At 42.0% G+C, this 13,729-nt stretch overlaps 1 protein-coding gene across 1 annotated transcript in view; it reads left to right on the top strand.

Moving 5' to 3' along the window:
• Nucleotides 1-13,729, top strand: part of sorcs2 (sortilin-related VPS10 domain containing receptor 2) — a gene marked incomplete at both ends in the record, with an annotated part of 274,176 nt that overhangs the window by 231,215 nt on the left and 29,232 nt on the right. Inside the window, 3 exons of the mRNA XM_083936714.1 lie at nt 138-256; nt 2,943-3,032; nt 10,995-11,174. Of these exons, the coding sequence (XP_083792840.1) occupies nt 138-256; nt 2,943-3,032; nt 10,995-11,174 (389 nt within the window). The remainder of the gene's footprint in view (nt 1-137; nt 257-2,942; nt 3,033-10,994; nt 11,175-13,729) is intronic.

Here is a 13,729-nt window from a genome sequence, read left to right as displayed (position 1 = left end):
CACTATATCATGGAGTGGATATATTTAAAGTGCATTGAAACATATTCCATGTCTAATGTATGTGAAGCGTATGAAACCAACTTTTTTTATAGCATCCTTTTAACAGTAACCACTCTTATTTCTTTGCGCCTCTGCAGGTTACCTGTACGTTACCTGCCTCATCCAGAACTGCTCGGACAAAATGGTGACTGCTCAGTTTCTCGGCAAAATCGACCACAACTCGCTGCTGGTGCAGGATGACTACGTGTTTGTCAAGGTAAACATCACATCAACAGTGGAGGTGACAGGGAGAGTGGTGTGTTAGAAAATCCTCTGATTTAACAGAAATGGTTTCTTTTCCTGTTTTTATGTCCCACACATGGAAAGAGTTCTAAAAAAAATCTCATTTTTCCATCCGGAATTATTTTCTGTGTATGTAGAGGTCTTACAAAGGGTCCAGAAAGTTTTGAAAGTAGTGACTAATACCATTACTTTCTGTAAATGTTGGTAACACAGAGCAGGTATAGTATAGGCCTATGCTGGACAGCAAGTTCTCACTAGATTTAGCAAGTTTTCAGACCGTCTTAGCTTAACTTTATTTGTAAAAAGCAACTAGCAACAAATTCTGTGACTTATTCAGACTATCCAGTTCATCAGTTTTGCATAATAATCCCATCAGTGTCAAAATGCACATACCTGTCAGCCAATAAGATTATTTCCACATATTTGCCTGTAAAACCCTCTCTGATGGGTCGCAGCTTGCCTCTGTTCTGTTCACAGAAGATACAGAATTATAACATATTCTTTAGTGACAACGTACCCCTCAAAGAGGAGAAATTCTAACCTGAATCCACCAGATGTTTGGATTTGCAAGATTCTCATTTGCTCGTGGGAACTCTTGTTTGGAGATCTTTTGTGAAGGGGTGAAAATACTGGTTGCTGATTGGATAAACCATGTGTCTATCACCAACATACGGGCCGAATAACAGTGCCGCGGCAAAGCTCAGAAAATAAACCACATGTTGGTAAAGGATATTTGCTGATTGTGTAACATGAATTTACGGAAAAAAAGCACAATTTCAGGTGCCCGGTCCATGTTCCAACCGAAGGATCCAAGAGAAAAAAGCATTAGCGAGCGACTTGCTCCATAGCTGCTCTCATCTCACCCGTGTAAGCCTCCATGTTGTTTACACTGAACAGTCGCTTCTTGTTTTGTCACACGCCTGAAAGCCAACGCTGATTGGTTCGGTCGTTTGGCAAACTTCCCCAAAATTTCTCCGGCACACCTTACCAGACTGATCTGCGAGTAAAATACAATGGAGCTTGCGAGATCAGGATGGTCTCACGAGGCTAGAGAAATTCAGGACTGAAGAGAAAATCTTTGGGGCCACAGCTCCAAATGACCAGGCCAGACGCCTCCGGGGAGCAGGAAAGAGAGGAGGGCAGCTTTCTGTCTTTTTTGCCGATAAACTCTGCTTCTCAGATAACATACAGTACTGTTGGCTTGAAACTGAAAAGAAATATTATTTAGGACAGTGTGCAGAATCAGTCTTGACTCGCCTCTGATTAACTTGCCACGCAGTACAGTACTGTGCACTGAGAGAGATGAATTCCATTTGCATTTGATAACAGCAGAATATGAGCTGTTATGCAGCACTATCCCTAGTGGGGCGGAATGCTCATATCTTGTGGATGCATGTGTCTATACGTTTGTGCATATGAATGTGCAGAAATGTGTGTATGCATGCAACCCACAGATATCACATGTTGGGACAAATGGACAGAGAACAATTTTCACAGGGGAGGAGGGGGGACATGTCCTCATCACTTTACAAAATCAAATAGTCTGAGAGGAAGACCTGCAGCAAATTCTCAGGGCTTAAAAATGCAATCTTCTCTGCTCTGGTAAAACAACAACTTAATGTATGTTATTATAAATAGATGTATTCTGTAGTAGTCAGTCCTTTGACCCATCCATTAATGCTACTGAGGGACAGTGGTATTTGTATTAAAAACTGAACCTTTACAGAAGCAGTGCTCGTCTGCTTTGTTTGGTTGTAATCATGGATCAATCTGAACACAGACGACGGAAGCTGAAATAATCCGAGTAAGAGGGAAAAAAGCTTTTCCCACAAAGCCCAAAATAGAAGCTCTGAATACAAAGTTCTCCATCAGATTTTGAAAGCACCTTAAAAAAAAGCCGAGCGGTGACAGAGAGCGTGTTTCAGAAAGCGTTATGCAGACATCTGCGCTCATCACTTGGGATATGATGCGTTCAACTCCTGTTTAAGGCATTGTCAGTCACCGGTGCTGGCTCCTTCAGCGAGCTTCCTCTGCTACAAACGTTCCTCAGCCTCAGCTGTTTGGGTATTCTATTAAGCGCTTTGTGAGCTTTCAGATCAGCTCTCTCAGAATGAGGCCAGCATGACTCAGCATTTTACCCACAGGTCCCAGTTTGTGTGGTGAATGCCAAGATTTGGCTTGGCTCTAGTCCGGCTGCACGTTGGTGCATGTAGATAACTTCATTTTGTTTAAAGTTGGGTTTTTTCTTGTGGAAAAATTCATTGAATGTCTTTCAAAATAAAGCTTTGAATTCATTCATGGCGGTCACTTCATTTTTTTCCACTTTTAATTTACAAACTGGTCTTTTGTTTTATCTAAACTGACAGAAAAACAGGCTCCTAAAAAGTCTTAATAAATGTGGTTAATAGAACTTGTACACGTCATTTCTTCTTCCATTTTACTTAAGTCAGTAATATCTCTTATCCTCTCAGTTCCTCTGTTTTTTAAGCTCTTTTGCAATCAAGTTTGATTGTATGTGTACAAAGTAGAAGAAATAACAAGCTAATACTAGAATCAAAAGTGTGTATTTTAACTTTGGGGCAGTGTGCAGATTGTTGCGAGGAAAAGATTTCTGTGCTGACAATGTGTGTGTGTATGTGTGTGTTGTTTTTTTTCTATAGGTCACCACAGGGAATCGCACCAAGCACTATGTGTCCTATCAGCGTAACGAGTTTGTCCAGATGAGGTTTCCCAAGTACGCCTTGCCAAAGGTAAAGCACGACAAAGCGATACTTCTTTCACTGCTGATGTCACTTCAACCTAAACTTTGGGTTAGGTTATTTGCTAATGCACCGTTTTGAGGCTTACACAATGGACTTTTCAACGCCAATCACTACATGTAGGTTCTCAGAGATCCACCATGTTGTGTCCTTTTTTATTATTCATTGTTTTTTTTTCATAATTTTGTGGAACATCAGTATCATTGTTTCATAGTGGTTGTTTAGAGGCTTTAAAGCCCTAAAAACAGCATAAATGTTGCTCACAATGACCACTTGTATCCACTAAAGATGTGGAATATTTGAAAAAGAAGTTGACCTGCCAGCCGTTGCCCACTTTATGTTGGAAAAGCCCATCCGATTAGGGTTGACACAGAACCTAACCTATTGTCAGTAGCCTACCAATGCTGTAAGGCAGGCGGAGTGGTCCTGTTTGATTTTTAAACTGTTCAATAAAGATGAAAAATGCTTAATATAAAGGTCTTTCCTAGATGAAGAAGTTGCTTTCACCCTTGATAGACATATTTGCCCATTAGGACTTTTTTTGTCAGACAACTTTACCCTTACATAAGTGTGCGGTTCATGTCAATGAATCAGATATGCAAAGAGTTCTGCGTTCTGTGGAAATTGAGAAACATGCCAAAAGATGACATCAGTGCGTCCGGCATAAGACTCTCCGGGAAATATGTGAATGATCTCACAGCTTCACTGGAAGATCAGATTCTGCACATAAAGAAAATTTACAATGCAACATTTGAAGATAACCTCGGACCTCTGGGGCTACTGAATGCCATCTACACTCTGGATTGGCACTATAAAGGAAAGGATGTCCCGGGCACAGGGAAGACACATGGTACTGGCCTGACACACGATAGCTCCCATAAAATATTCACCACTAAGTATCGACCCAGTCGCCTCACTGACTCTCACTGACATAGGCGGAGACAACAAATGAGCCCTGCTCCAGCACAAGACAAGGAACCTTTGCTGTCAGCGGCGGTACTGGGCCGTTTTAGCTTGACACGAGCCTGAGTGCTATTGAACTGTACTGATTGAATAGAGTCCGGAGGGACGCCTCATGTATTTTTCAACCTTAAACTAAGAACAAGAGAAACTTTAAGACTAGCACTGCCATTGACGCTGTCAGACAGGACTGCGTGGAGTGTTTTCAACCAACACACACTCTCAAGTAAATTGACCACCCACCACAAAGAGATCTTATGCCTCGGTTTCATGACTACACACACACACACACACACACACACACACACACACACACACAGACACACACACACACACACACACACACACACACAGACACACACACACACACACACACACACACACACACACACACACACAGGGCGGCTGTGGCTTGGTGGCAGAGTGGGTCGTCCTCTGATCGAGAGATTGGTGGTTCGATCCCCATCTCCCCCCGTTCCACATGTCGAAGTGTCCTTGAGCAAGACACTGAACCCCAAATCGCTCCCCGTGCTGCGCATGGGTGTGTGAATGTGGTGTGAATGGTTAGATCAGATTAGATGGTATGTAGATGTCCACTGCCATCAGCGTGAATGTCTGTGTGAATGGGTGAATGTGACAAACACTGTGAAGCGCCTTGAGTAGTCAGATGACTAGAAAGGCGCTATATAAGTACAAGTCCATTTACCATTTACCACACACACACACACACACACACACACACACACACACACACACATTCCTTCCTACAAGTAGAGACAATAAGGATAAATTTGATTGGTTGTGGCAGGAAGGTGGTAAATAAAATCAGTTTGTGAACATGTGCGTTTGCTCTCTGTCTCTTGTCTCTTTCTCTCCCTACATGTGTACTCTTTACTTGGGTGAGCAGATAGGTCACACGTTGCAAAGCTTTTAGGTCGAGCGACAAGGAGGGGGGGAGGAGAGAGGCGACAGGGAGGAGAAATAGAGAAGGAAAAGAGGGATGGAGTGAGAGACGAATGGATGAGAGGAGGGGGAAAGTGTGTGTGACTGGGTGAGAGAGGGACTGTTTTCGGGCACCGTGTTTTTCCACTGTGAATAATTGAAAGGCTGGAGGATGAAAAATGCAGAGGCCATCAGAGAAAGCATTTTGCCACTGTCCTGTGAGACCTGACCCGAGTCATGGATTAACCGGGCACACACACACACAAACACACACACACACACACACACACACACACACACACACACACGCATATGCACTGGCACTTGCATACAACTTGCTGAGCTGTGAAATCGCAGGTAATAATCGCCCCTCTTTGCTCTGTTTCCATTTTGTCTCTTGCTGTTTATCACCCGCTATGCAATCCCCTTTCTGTCTTTAACACTTTATTTAACCAAGTAACACTATACAACCACAGTACAGTCAACTCCAGTGCGCCAGCTACAATATCTTGCTGAAGTAATTCAAGAGAGGGACACTCGAGTGTCACCAGAATAGTGTCAGGGAGTTCACATCTTCACATTTCACTGCATATTCTTATTATGTCTTTATTTGTTATTTTTACGTTTGGTTACTACCATAGAGCCTCTACTGATCTCCGGGGAGTTTCTGCCATTTCTAACAGTGACATTGTGATTTAGAAAACTTCTTATTATTCATCAGACGTGAGGTCACTAACACTTTTTTTAAGCGGGTAACGTGGCGAGAAGGGCGGGGTTTGTATGCATGATGTCTCAGGAACCCCTGGAGAGATTTTCTTCAAATGTGGTACAGTTGTGCACTTAGAATTAAGGATAAACTGATTAGAGTGTGAAGGTCAAATGTCAAGGTGACTGTGGCCATAACTCAAGAATTCCTACACGTACAAATGTCAAATAGGATCAAATTTTGAAAGGGCCAAAGGTCAGCTTTACTGTGACATCATAATGTTTCTGTCCATTATTTAACGCTATAACTCAGGAACTGAAGAGGAGAGGTTTGGTCAGATACTGAATTGTTCACACCTGTTCACACAAAGACGCGTTTTCCTGTAACCGCACAACTTTAGTATCATTTTGGTCGACCTTCCAAGCGCAGCCGGCAGAATCGGAGCCTGACAACTGTATTTTTTGTAATCAGGTCCCAGAGTGGGAACATTTGAGAGCAGGGAGTGTACGGGAGCTGCTGTAATCACCAGCTGTAAGGTGAGTGGAACTGAGCATACAGATGAGTAGCACCACTTCAAAATCTCAGGAGCAAAGACATTGCTGTCACAGTCAGTGTCAGACTGACATGTGAGGCTGTGCTCTGCCCAGGTATCAGTAAGTACCACTGCAGAACCAGTACGTACCAAATTCAAAAAAAGAACTGATACAATTATTTAGTTTGTTCCCTTTTTCACAGCACTATATTAGGCCAGCGTGGTATTCAGTTTGTAACCACAGACACAGGCTTTTCATCTTTAACAAGAAGGCAGTCTTGAAGGGGACTGATCTTATCCTCAAGAGGGTGTGTTAAAGAAACCTGAACAGAGCCAGGAGCCAGTGAAGTTTTTCTGAAAAGTAAAATATCTACTATCAAAAGACTTCCTTACAGAACTCGCTGTGAATAATGTCCGAGGGGCATGAGGAGGATTTTCATGATTAATGGGATCTGTTAGTGTGGAAGGAAATGAGCTTAATGCTGCTGAGAGAGAGCACACTGAAGAGGCTATCATGTCACGGCTGACTGCCGGGGAAAATATGGCATTTTTTTAAATGAAATGAGCAAGACACTCCTCACACCATTCTATCCCGAGTCTCTGTGATGTTTCAAGGAGAAGGGGGTAATAATGTAGTTTCAGTGATTGCAGTGATTGTGTGCGAGCTTCCATTACGAATCCCAGGAAAATGTTCCTCAGTAGGATGACCAATTAAGACTAGGGCTGGGTACCAAACTCCCATACTTTTAGGCACTGTCCCAGTTGCCTCCATAGTATCGAGGAATGAAAGAAGTAATTTAACGCGGAATGGGTAAAGCTCATTAGTGTCAGTGAGCCAGTAAGCATGCGGCATGTTCGTACCAAGATCTAATAATGCTGGTGATTGGCTGCCTGTATTTTAAGAGGCTTGACTACAGTGTGTTTCATGTAGAAGTGCAGAGAAACAAGAAATAAGATTTGTTGAATGTTGGAATTTATTTTTGTTAAACTTGATTTTATACATTTGGTATTGAAAAACAGTAGCATTCAGTCACCAGTATCAAAATACTCAGCCCTAATGAAGAGCAGCAGTTATTCAAACGGCAAATTCAGTCAAACTTTACAGCCCTAAAAGCCAATGATGCAAGTGGACCAGATATGGACTGCAGGATTGTTCATGTGTTCAGAAGTGTCCATGACTCTTTTAAATTTCAGGAACTGGATGGTCAATCCAGTGTGGCTGAATTAAGTGACGTTAAAACCAAGGTTACAGGGTACCAACTGGTTTCCCATTCGTAAAGAGCTTATACTGTGGATGAGCCCCTTTGAATGGCAGAATGAGTTGCAGTCGATGGATGGATGGATACTGAGAGGTGTTTCTAATATTTAGTGTCAGGGGCTGTACTTTTACACAGCAGTGATTCGAGCTAAATGCTAACATTAGCATAGTAATAGGGATGCCCTCATTGACATTGCTTGCAAGTCACCAATCGCAGCAGTGAGGTGCAGGGAAGTAGGTATAGCAATAAGGCAAATAACTTTAACACAGAAACAATTACGTTGATGATCAAAGGAATAAACATATATATATATATATACAGTATATATCTCTTCGGCAACAGAACATCTTATTTGACATTTCAGCACATTTGATAATGTAATCAATAAAACACAATATATTCAAAAGAAACACAAGACGTTTAAAGGTGTACAGTAGATTTCCTACAACATCTGTTTCCCCTTTTTACTTAACGCTTGTTTCATTCTCTCTGGCTTTCATATTACAGTGGGTTTTTGCTACTGTGTATATATTACAGCTGACTAATCGCGTTGCTTATTTCCACTCATTCCTTTGCCCTACATAAGGTGCCTCATGTTTGAGGATTTTCATGGAGTGTCTCTGCACCCAGACAGTTTCCATTCAAGTATAAATTGAGCTTTACCCCGAGTCAGCAATTCAACATTCATGACACTGAAGCAACTGTCTATACTGGTTCCGTCTGGTCCACAAATTAGAAATAAGCGTCCAGCAGCGGTCAGACAATGACAGTGAAACTGTCTAGTGGCAGTAAATGTACAGTGTAGGTTACAGTTTTCCCATGAATAAACACTGCACATCCTCAGTGTTCCCGTGTCTAGCCTCCCAGCTGAAGAAGTGAAGGACGAGTCTGTGGGATTAAACTGTCCAGGCTGCAAAATGTAAATAAATGAATTATATTATTTATTTGAATGGGAATCCCCCTCATGTTTGATAGCACATTGTCAAAAAAACAGACTAAGTGAAAATAAACCCTTAAGGGCGTGCAAGTGAAAAACGCATCTACGGTCTAGACACTGGGTTAGCTTTCCCCATCCTATTACTTCTTTGTGTCTTTGTCTTTCTAGTGTTGTGAACACCATGCTGAGGTGGGTTAAGTGAAGTTTAAAACTGTAGGTTGTTACCGTTTCCAGTGGCCCATGCACCTTCTAGAACCCAGGATGTCTGATATCTGGTATTTCCCTCCCAGCAGTGGCTGCCTCTGGGGTGCTCGTCCTGACAGAGATGGATTGAATGTGTTTGTTTCCGAGGGCACTCAGTGATGCAGCATCAATGAGAAGGATGCTGGTAGAAATATTCTGCAATCTCAAGTCAGGATTTCAGCCGGAGAGTAAAGGAAATGCTCTTGTCTTGATGTCAGACAGGTGGCATTTTCCAAACACATAGCTTGGCATGCCAGATGTGGAGACTTCCCATAACCATTTGTCTTTTCCTTGCCCTTATTATGCTATGTTTATCTCCTATAGCTAAGGTGAACTGTAGAATTCATTCATCTTCAACCGCTTGTCCCTATCGAGGTCGCGGGGGGCTGGAGCCGATCCTAGCTGACATCGGGCGTGAGGCAGGGTACACCCTGGACAGGATGCTAGTCTATCACAGGGCACATAGAGACAGACAGAGACAGACAAACATTCACACTCACATTCACACCTACGGGCAATTTAGAGTCATCAATGAACCTAACACCTGCATGTCTTTGGATTGTGGGAGGAAGCCGGAGAACCCGGAGAGAACCCACGCAGACACGGGGAGAACATGCAAACTCCACACAGAAGGGCCCCAGCCGGGATTCGAACCAGGAACGAGAGAATACTTGGAATGCTTAAAGGAACATGGATTTAGACTGCATTTTGCAGCAAGTTTTGAACGGCAGGTTTGCTTTGTGGCATTGTCCTACATTTGGGCTCTGTATTTTTGCCTCTGGCTTGTCTGCTTTGTAAACCAGTTAAAGGTGGACTGGGATCCAGTTCAAAACAAAGTGGGCTGTTTGATGATGGTGCCACATTTTGAACCATTGGACTGGACTATTCCAGTCCTTGTACTTCTTTGTTCCTTTTAACCATTTCTACCATCTGTGCACTAAAAGTGGCGATGAAATGGAGTTTCTGCATATATTTGTTGAAAGTTTTTACATTTCAGTGTTGATTTCTTTCCTTCAGAACATTTATTTGGTTTCCAGAGTTTGGTTACTATAACAAAACGAATGCTCCCTTTGAAGATTCTTTACAGCGCGTTCGACAAACTGCCCGAGGCGCACTCAAACCGTGTTACATGATATTCCGTCTTTTCTCATTTCAACCAAATCCATCCAGTTAAGATTGAGGTTTTCATTTGTTCACTGAGTGCGGCGAAAAGCTTCTCTCAGATGTCGTTCTTTTTTATCCTGTTCAGCATTGGATGTATATGTTTTAAACAGAATAGAAGAACGTGCAAACGGGCCGCTCGACTGCTGTGTTTGATCTGAAAATGTAGGTGTCAAACGGCTTTGCAGTGAGCACTTCACAAATAAAGACAAAGGCAGATGGGACTTTCAGTAAATTGGGTGGCTCATGTAGAAGCTGAATGGCCATTTGATCTGCGTTAGTGGTGATTTTATTTACACTTCTTCTATACCAAACCTTTATGGACATTCAAAATCTCCCCAGTGACACAAAGTTCTAAGAGTTTTAAGGGAAGGAAATGAAACAGTACATTCATGAATATGAAGATCAGTGCCCAGCTTTCAATACTGTTAATACTCTGAGACACAGTCGTAAATCTAGAGGTAATTGAGCCCTAGTGTTTTTTATGAGCGAGATAACATTGTCAATGATTAGAGACACACCTTCTTGGGCACTTTCCCCTGCGCTCTGATGGCTTTATCTTCAAATGTTATGCTAATGTAATCACTAAGGGAGAAAGTGCTGAGTCGCTCATTGTCGTCTCACGTTTCATGAGTGATGAAGCCATTTGCATGTAAGCTCACAAGCTTTGACAAGAACACCTAACAAGTTTTCTAAGCTGCCAAAAACTGTTTGTCGATGGGTGAAGCCTTATCTCCTCCAGTTTGTTTCTAGAACTGTAGCTGTGTATTCATCAGATTATTCTTCTCTGGCCAACAGCGAATTACTGTCAAACTTTTCTGTGAATCACACTTTTCTGCTTATACTGTTTTATCTATTCTCCCGTTTCCTTTTTTCCTATTTCATTTCCCTTATCCAACTTCTATTCCCCACCTGGCTTCACCTGTTGCTTTTATCTTCTCTGCTTTACCCCTCACTTGTTTTTCTTGTTTTCCTTCTCGATTTTTTGTGTCAAATCTCTTTTTTCTGATTTTGCCTTCATAATTTGTCTCTTTAATGATATGTCTTAACTGTTTGAGCTTGAGTGTCATCTGTTTTTACAATTGTCATTAGTTTTCTCTTGCCTCTACGGTTCTTTTATTTCGAACTCCACTGATTCAGAAAACACTTCCTGACCATTTTTAACCTCCACCTCTCCTTCTCTCTCCTCTCCTCCCTATATCTTTGCCCCTAGGATGTTCAGATAGTGAGTACGGACGAGAACCAGGTCTTCCTCGCTCTCCAGGAGTGGTACCAGTCGGACACATATAACCTCTACCAGTCTGATCCCCAGGGAGTCTACTACTCTATCGTCTTGGAAAATGTTCGCAGCACCAAGCAGCCAGAGGAGAATGTCCTCATCGACATACTTGAGGTGAGATGATAATTATAATAATAATAATACCTTTTATTTGATAACCTCTGCTGGGGGCCCTGAACAGAAAAGGCCCAAGTCACCTTTGGTTTTAAGGTTTGAACAAAGAATGACCTACCAGAGGCGGTCAGCTATACATTATGAAGCTAACCCCCCCTACGAGCCTTTAAAGTGATCATTAAAATTTGAAAATCCACTCACGTTAGAGCTGGAGTCAGAGCCAATGAGGTGATTTTAAAAGCAGTATGATGTGTTCTCTCCTGAGAACCTGGTTATAAGTCTGACTGCAGCATTTTATATCAGCTGAACTTTTGTTGTGTGAGGCATGAGGAGAGTGCATTTCTTTATCCAACCAGGTTGAAATGAAACATTAATTACTGTTTCTAAGTTTCTACTGAGGTTTCTGCAAGAGTTGCTAATGTCAGATAAGAGGGGACTAAGATAAGTAAGTAAATAAGTAAATATTATTTTGTGATGTTCAAATTGTTGTTAATTAATTTGACACTATCCATCATGTGTGCATTTCAGATAGCACTTATATCTGCAGTACTAATACAGAGGTTTTATGGTGGATTGGTGTCATTGGCGTCAAAGGAAAGATAGAATTGTGCATCATCGGCATAGTTGGAACTGATAACTGATACTAATAAAGGCTTGCAGTTTTCAAGCCTTTATTACATTAGACAGACAGGAAATGGGGTGAGAGAGAGAGGGGGAGACATGCAGCAAAGGGCCGCAGGTCGGAGTCAAACCCACGGCCACTGCCTCGACGACCTTCAGCCTCTTTACATTGGGCGACTGCTCTAACCACTGTTCCAACGGTGGCCCGATATTGTGTTTTTTTTTATTAATATGACCATGGCAGCATTTAAATGGCAAAATAGCAAGGGCCCAAGAATTCCATATTTTAGCGGTACTGAAGCTAATTGGTCATTTTCAATTTCCACACATGATGACCTTTGGGAAAGATAACAGAGCCAATCTAAAGCCAAGACATTCAGTTAGAATACTATGATCAACAGTGTCAAAAGCTGCAGGCAGATCCAACATGAGTGAAACAATGTGATGACCACAGTCAGCGGGTAAGAGAAGATCATTTAAAACCCTAAGGACTGAGGTTTCCTTGCAGGAACCTGCCCTCAAACCAGACTGAAACTCCACAAACCGATTCATTACCATTCATAAAAGAAAGGATGTGCTCTGCTACAATGTTTTTCTCAGACCTTTGCAAGGAATGGCAGTTTTGAGATTGACTGGAAATGATAAAGATTATCCGAGTCTACTGTGGGTTTGTTTTTATGGGTTTTTTTTAGGAAAGGTAGTATTTCTGCCATTTTAAAATAAGGGACAAGGCCAGACGGAAATGAGGAGTTGAATAAATCCAGCAGAAATGGACAGGTTATGACAAGAGTTTCTTTTTGGTAGTGGAATGACATCGAGAGAGCAACGGGAGTTCTTCATTTTGGCAGAGGAAGAAAATTCTCCACAGACCACTTAATACTTAGCCCAACCCATGCCAGCCAAAACCACCCCAGCATTTGCCATAGAATGTTTAATTAACCGTTTGCTAATCCCAGCCCACCTAGTTACTGTTGCTAAGTATGTCAAGCTTTCTATTTTCACACAGCACGTCATGCAGCTTACAATAATAAAAGGGGCAGATTTTCATTTTACAAACACATTTGAGGGCTTACAAAAGAGTTACAAAAAGCCTTTGAATAAAACTAATTTATTACGTATTTATTTTTTAACTATATTTTCAACTGTTTAGCTGATTCATCGGTCAACATTCTTATTGCTGGTAAACAGACAGGCAGAGACTCTTTCTGATGCCTGAGCCTGATCTGGAAAGTCCCCTGTTAGCCTTCCTTTCATTCTGCATGTTCTGAGGACATGAAGAAAGTGGAGGAGGAAGAGGGAGAGAGGCAGAAAAAGTAGAGGCGATGGACCAAGGCCCTCACTGCAGAACTAATTTCCTCCTCTTCACTTATCCCTCCTTTCGGGCTGCACTCTTATCACATGCAGTAGATATAAAGAGAGAGGCGAAACAACATACAGAGGATGGATAAAGACTTGAGGCAGAAGAAGCAAAAAAACTGAAAAGAAGAGGAAATGCTAAAGAGAAGTGGAGAGATGAAGAAGTGAAGACAGAGAGGTCTAGAGAGAATACAAGCGGGCTTATGTACTTTGGTTTAACAATTACCTTGTTTCACTCTATAAACATCAGGGCTACATAAAAGATAGAAAAGGGAGCTGAGGGGATCTGTAGATAGACCTGTCTGACATGCTGCCTGTGTGTACTATCTCCATCATTGCCTGGCTGTTTAATGTTTTAACTTTAAAGCCTGTAGTCAGCAAACTCACAGCTGCAAAAAAACATGTATGTATTGATTTCAGCATCATGCATTGCTGTGTAACGTATTGCGCTGCGACCACTGCTGACAGAGGACACATTCTCTTTTGTTCTGGTTTATAGTCTAAATGCAGTTGTTATAGTTCAAGGTAAAGTTACAATACAGTTACAGCTGTTTTAAGTTCGGATGCTTTTGAGGCTT

Source organism: Echiichthys vipera, assembly GCF_963691815.1.
Source record: "Echiichthys vipera genome assembly, chromosome: 22".
Lineage (NCBI taxonomy): Eukaryota > Metazoa > Chordata > Actinopteri > Perciformes > Trachinidae > Echiichthys > Echiichthys vipera.
The sequence above is the reverse complement of the archived record's forward strand: the minus strand, read 5'-3'. Positions and strand labels throughout refer to the sequence as shown.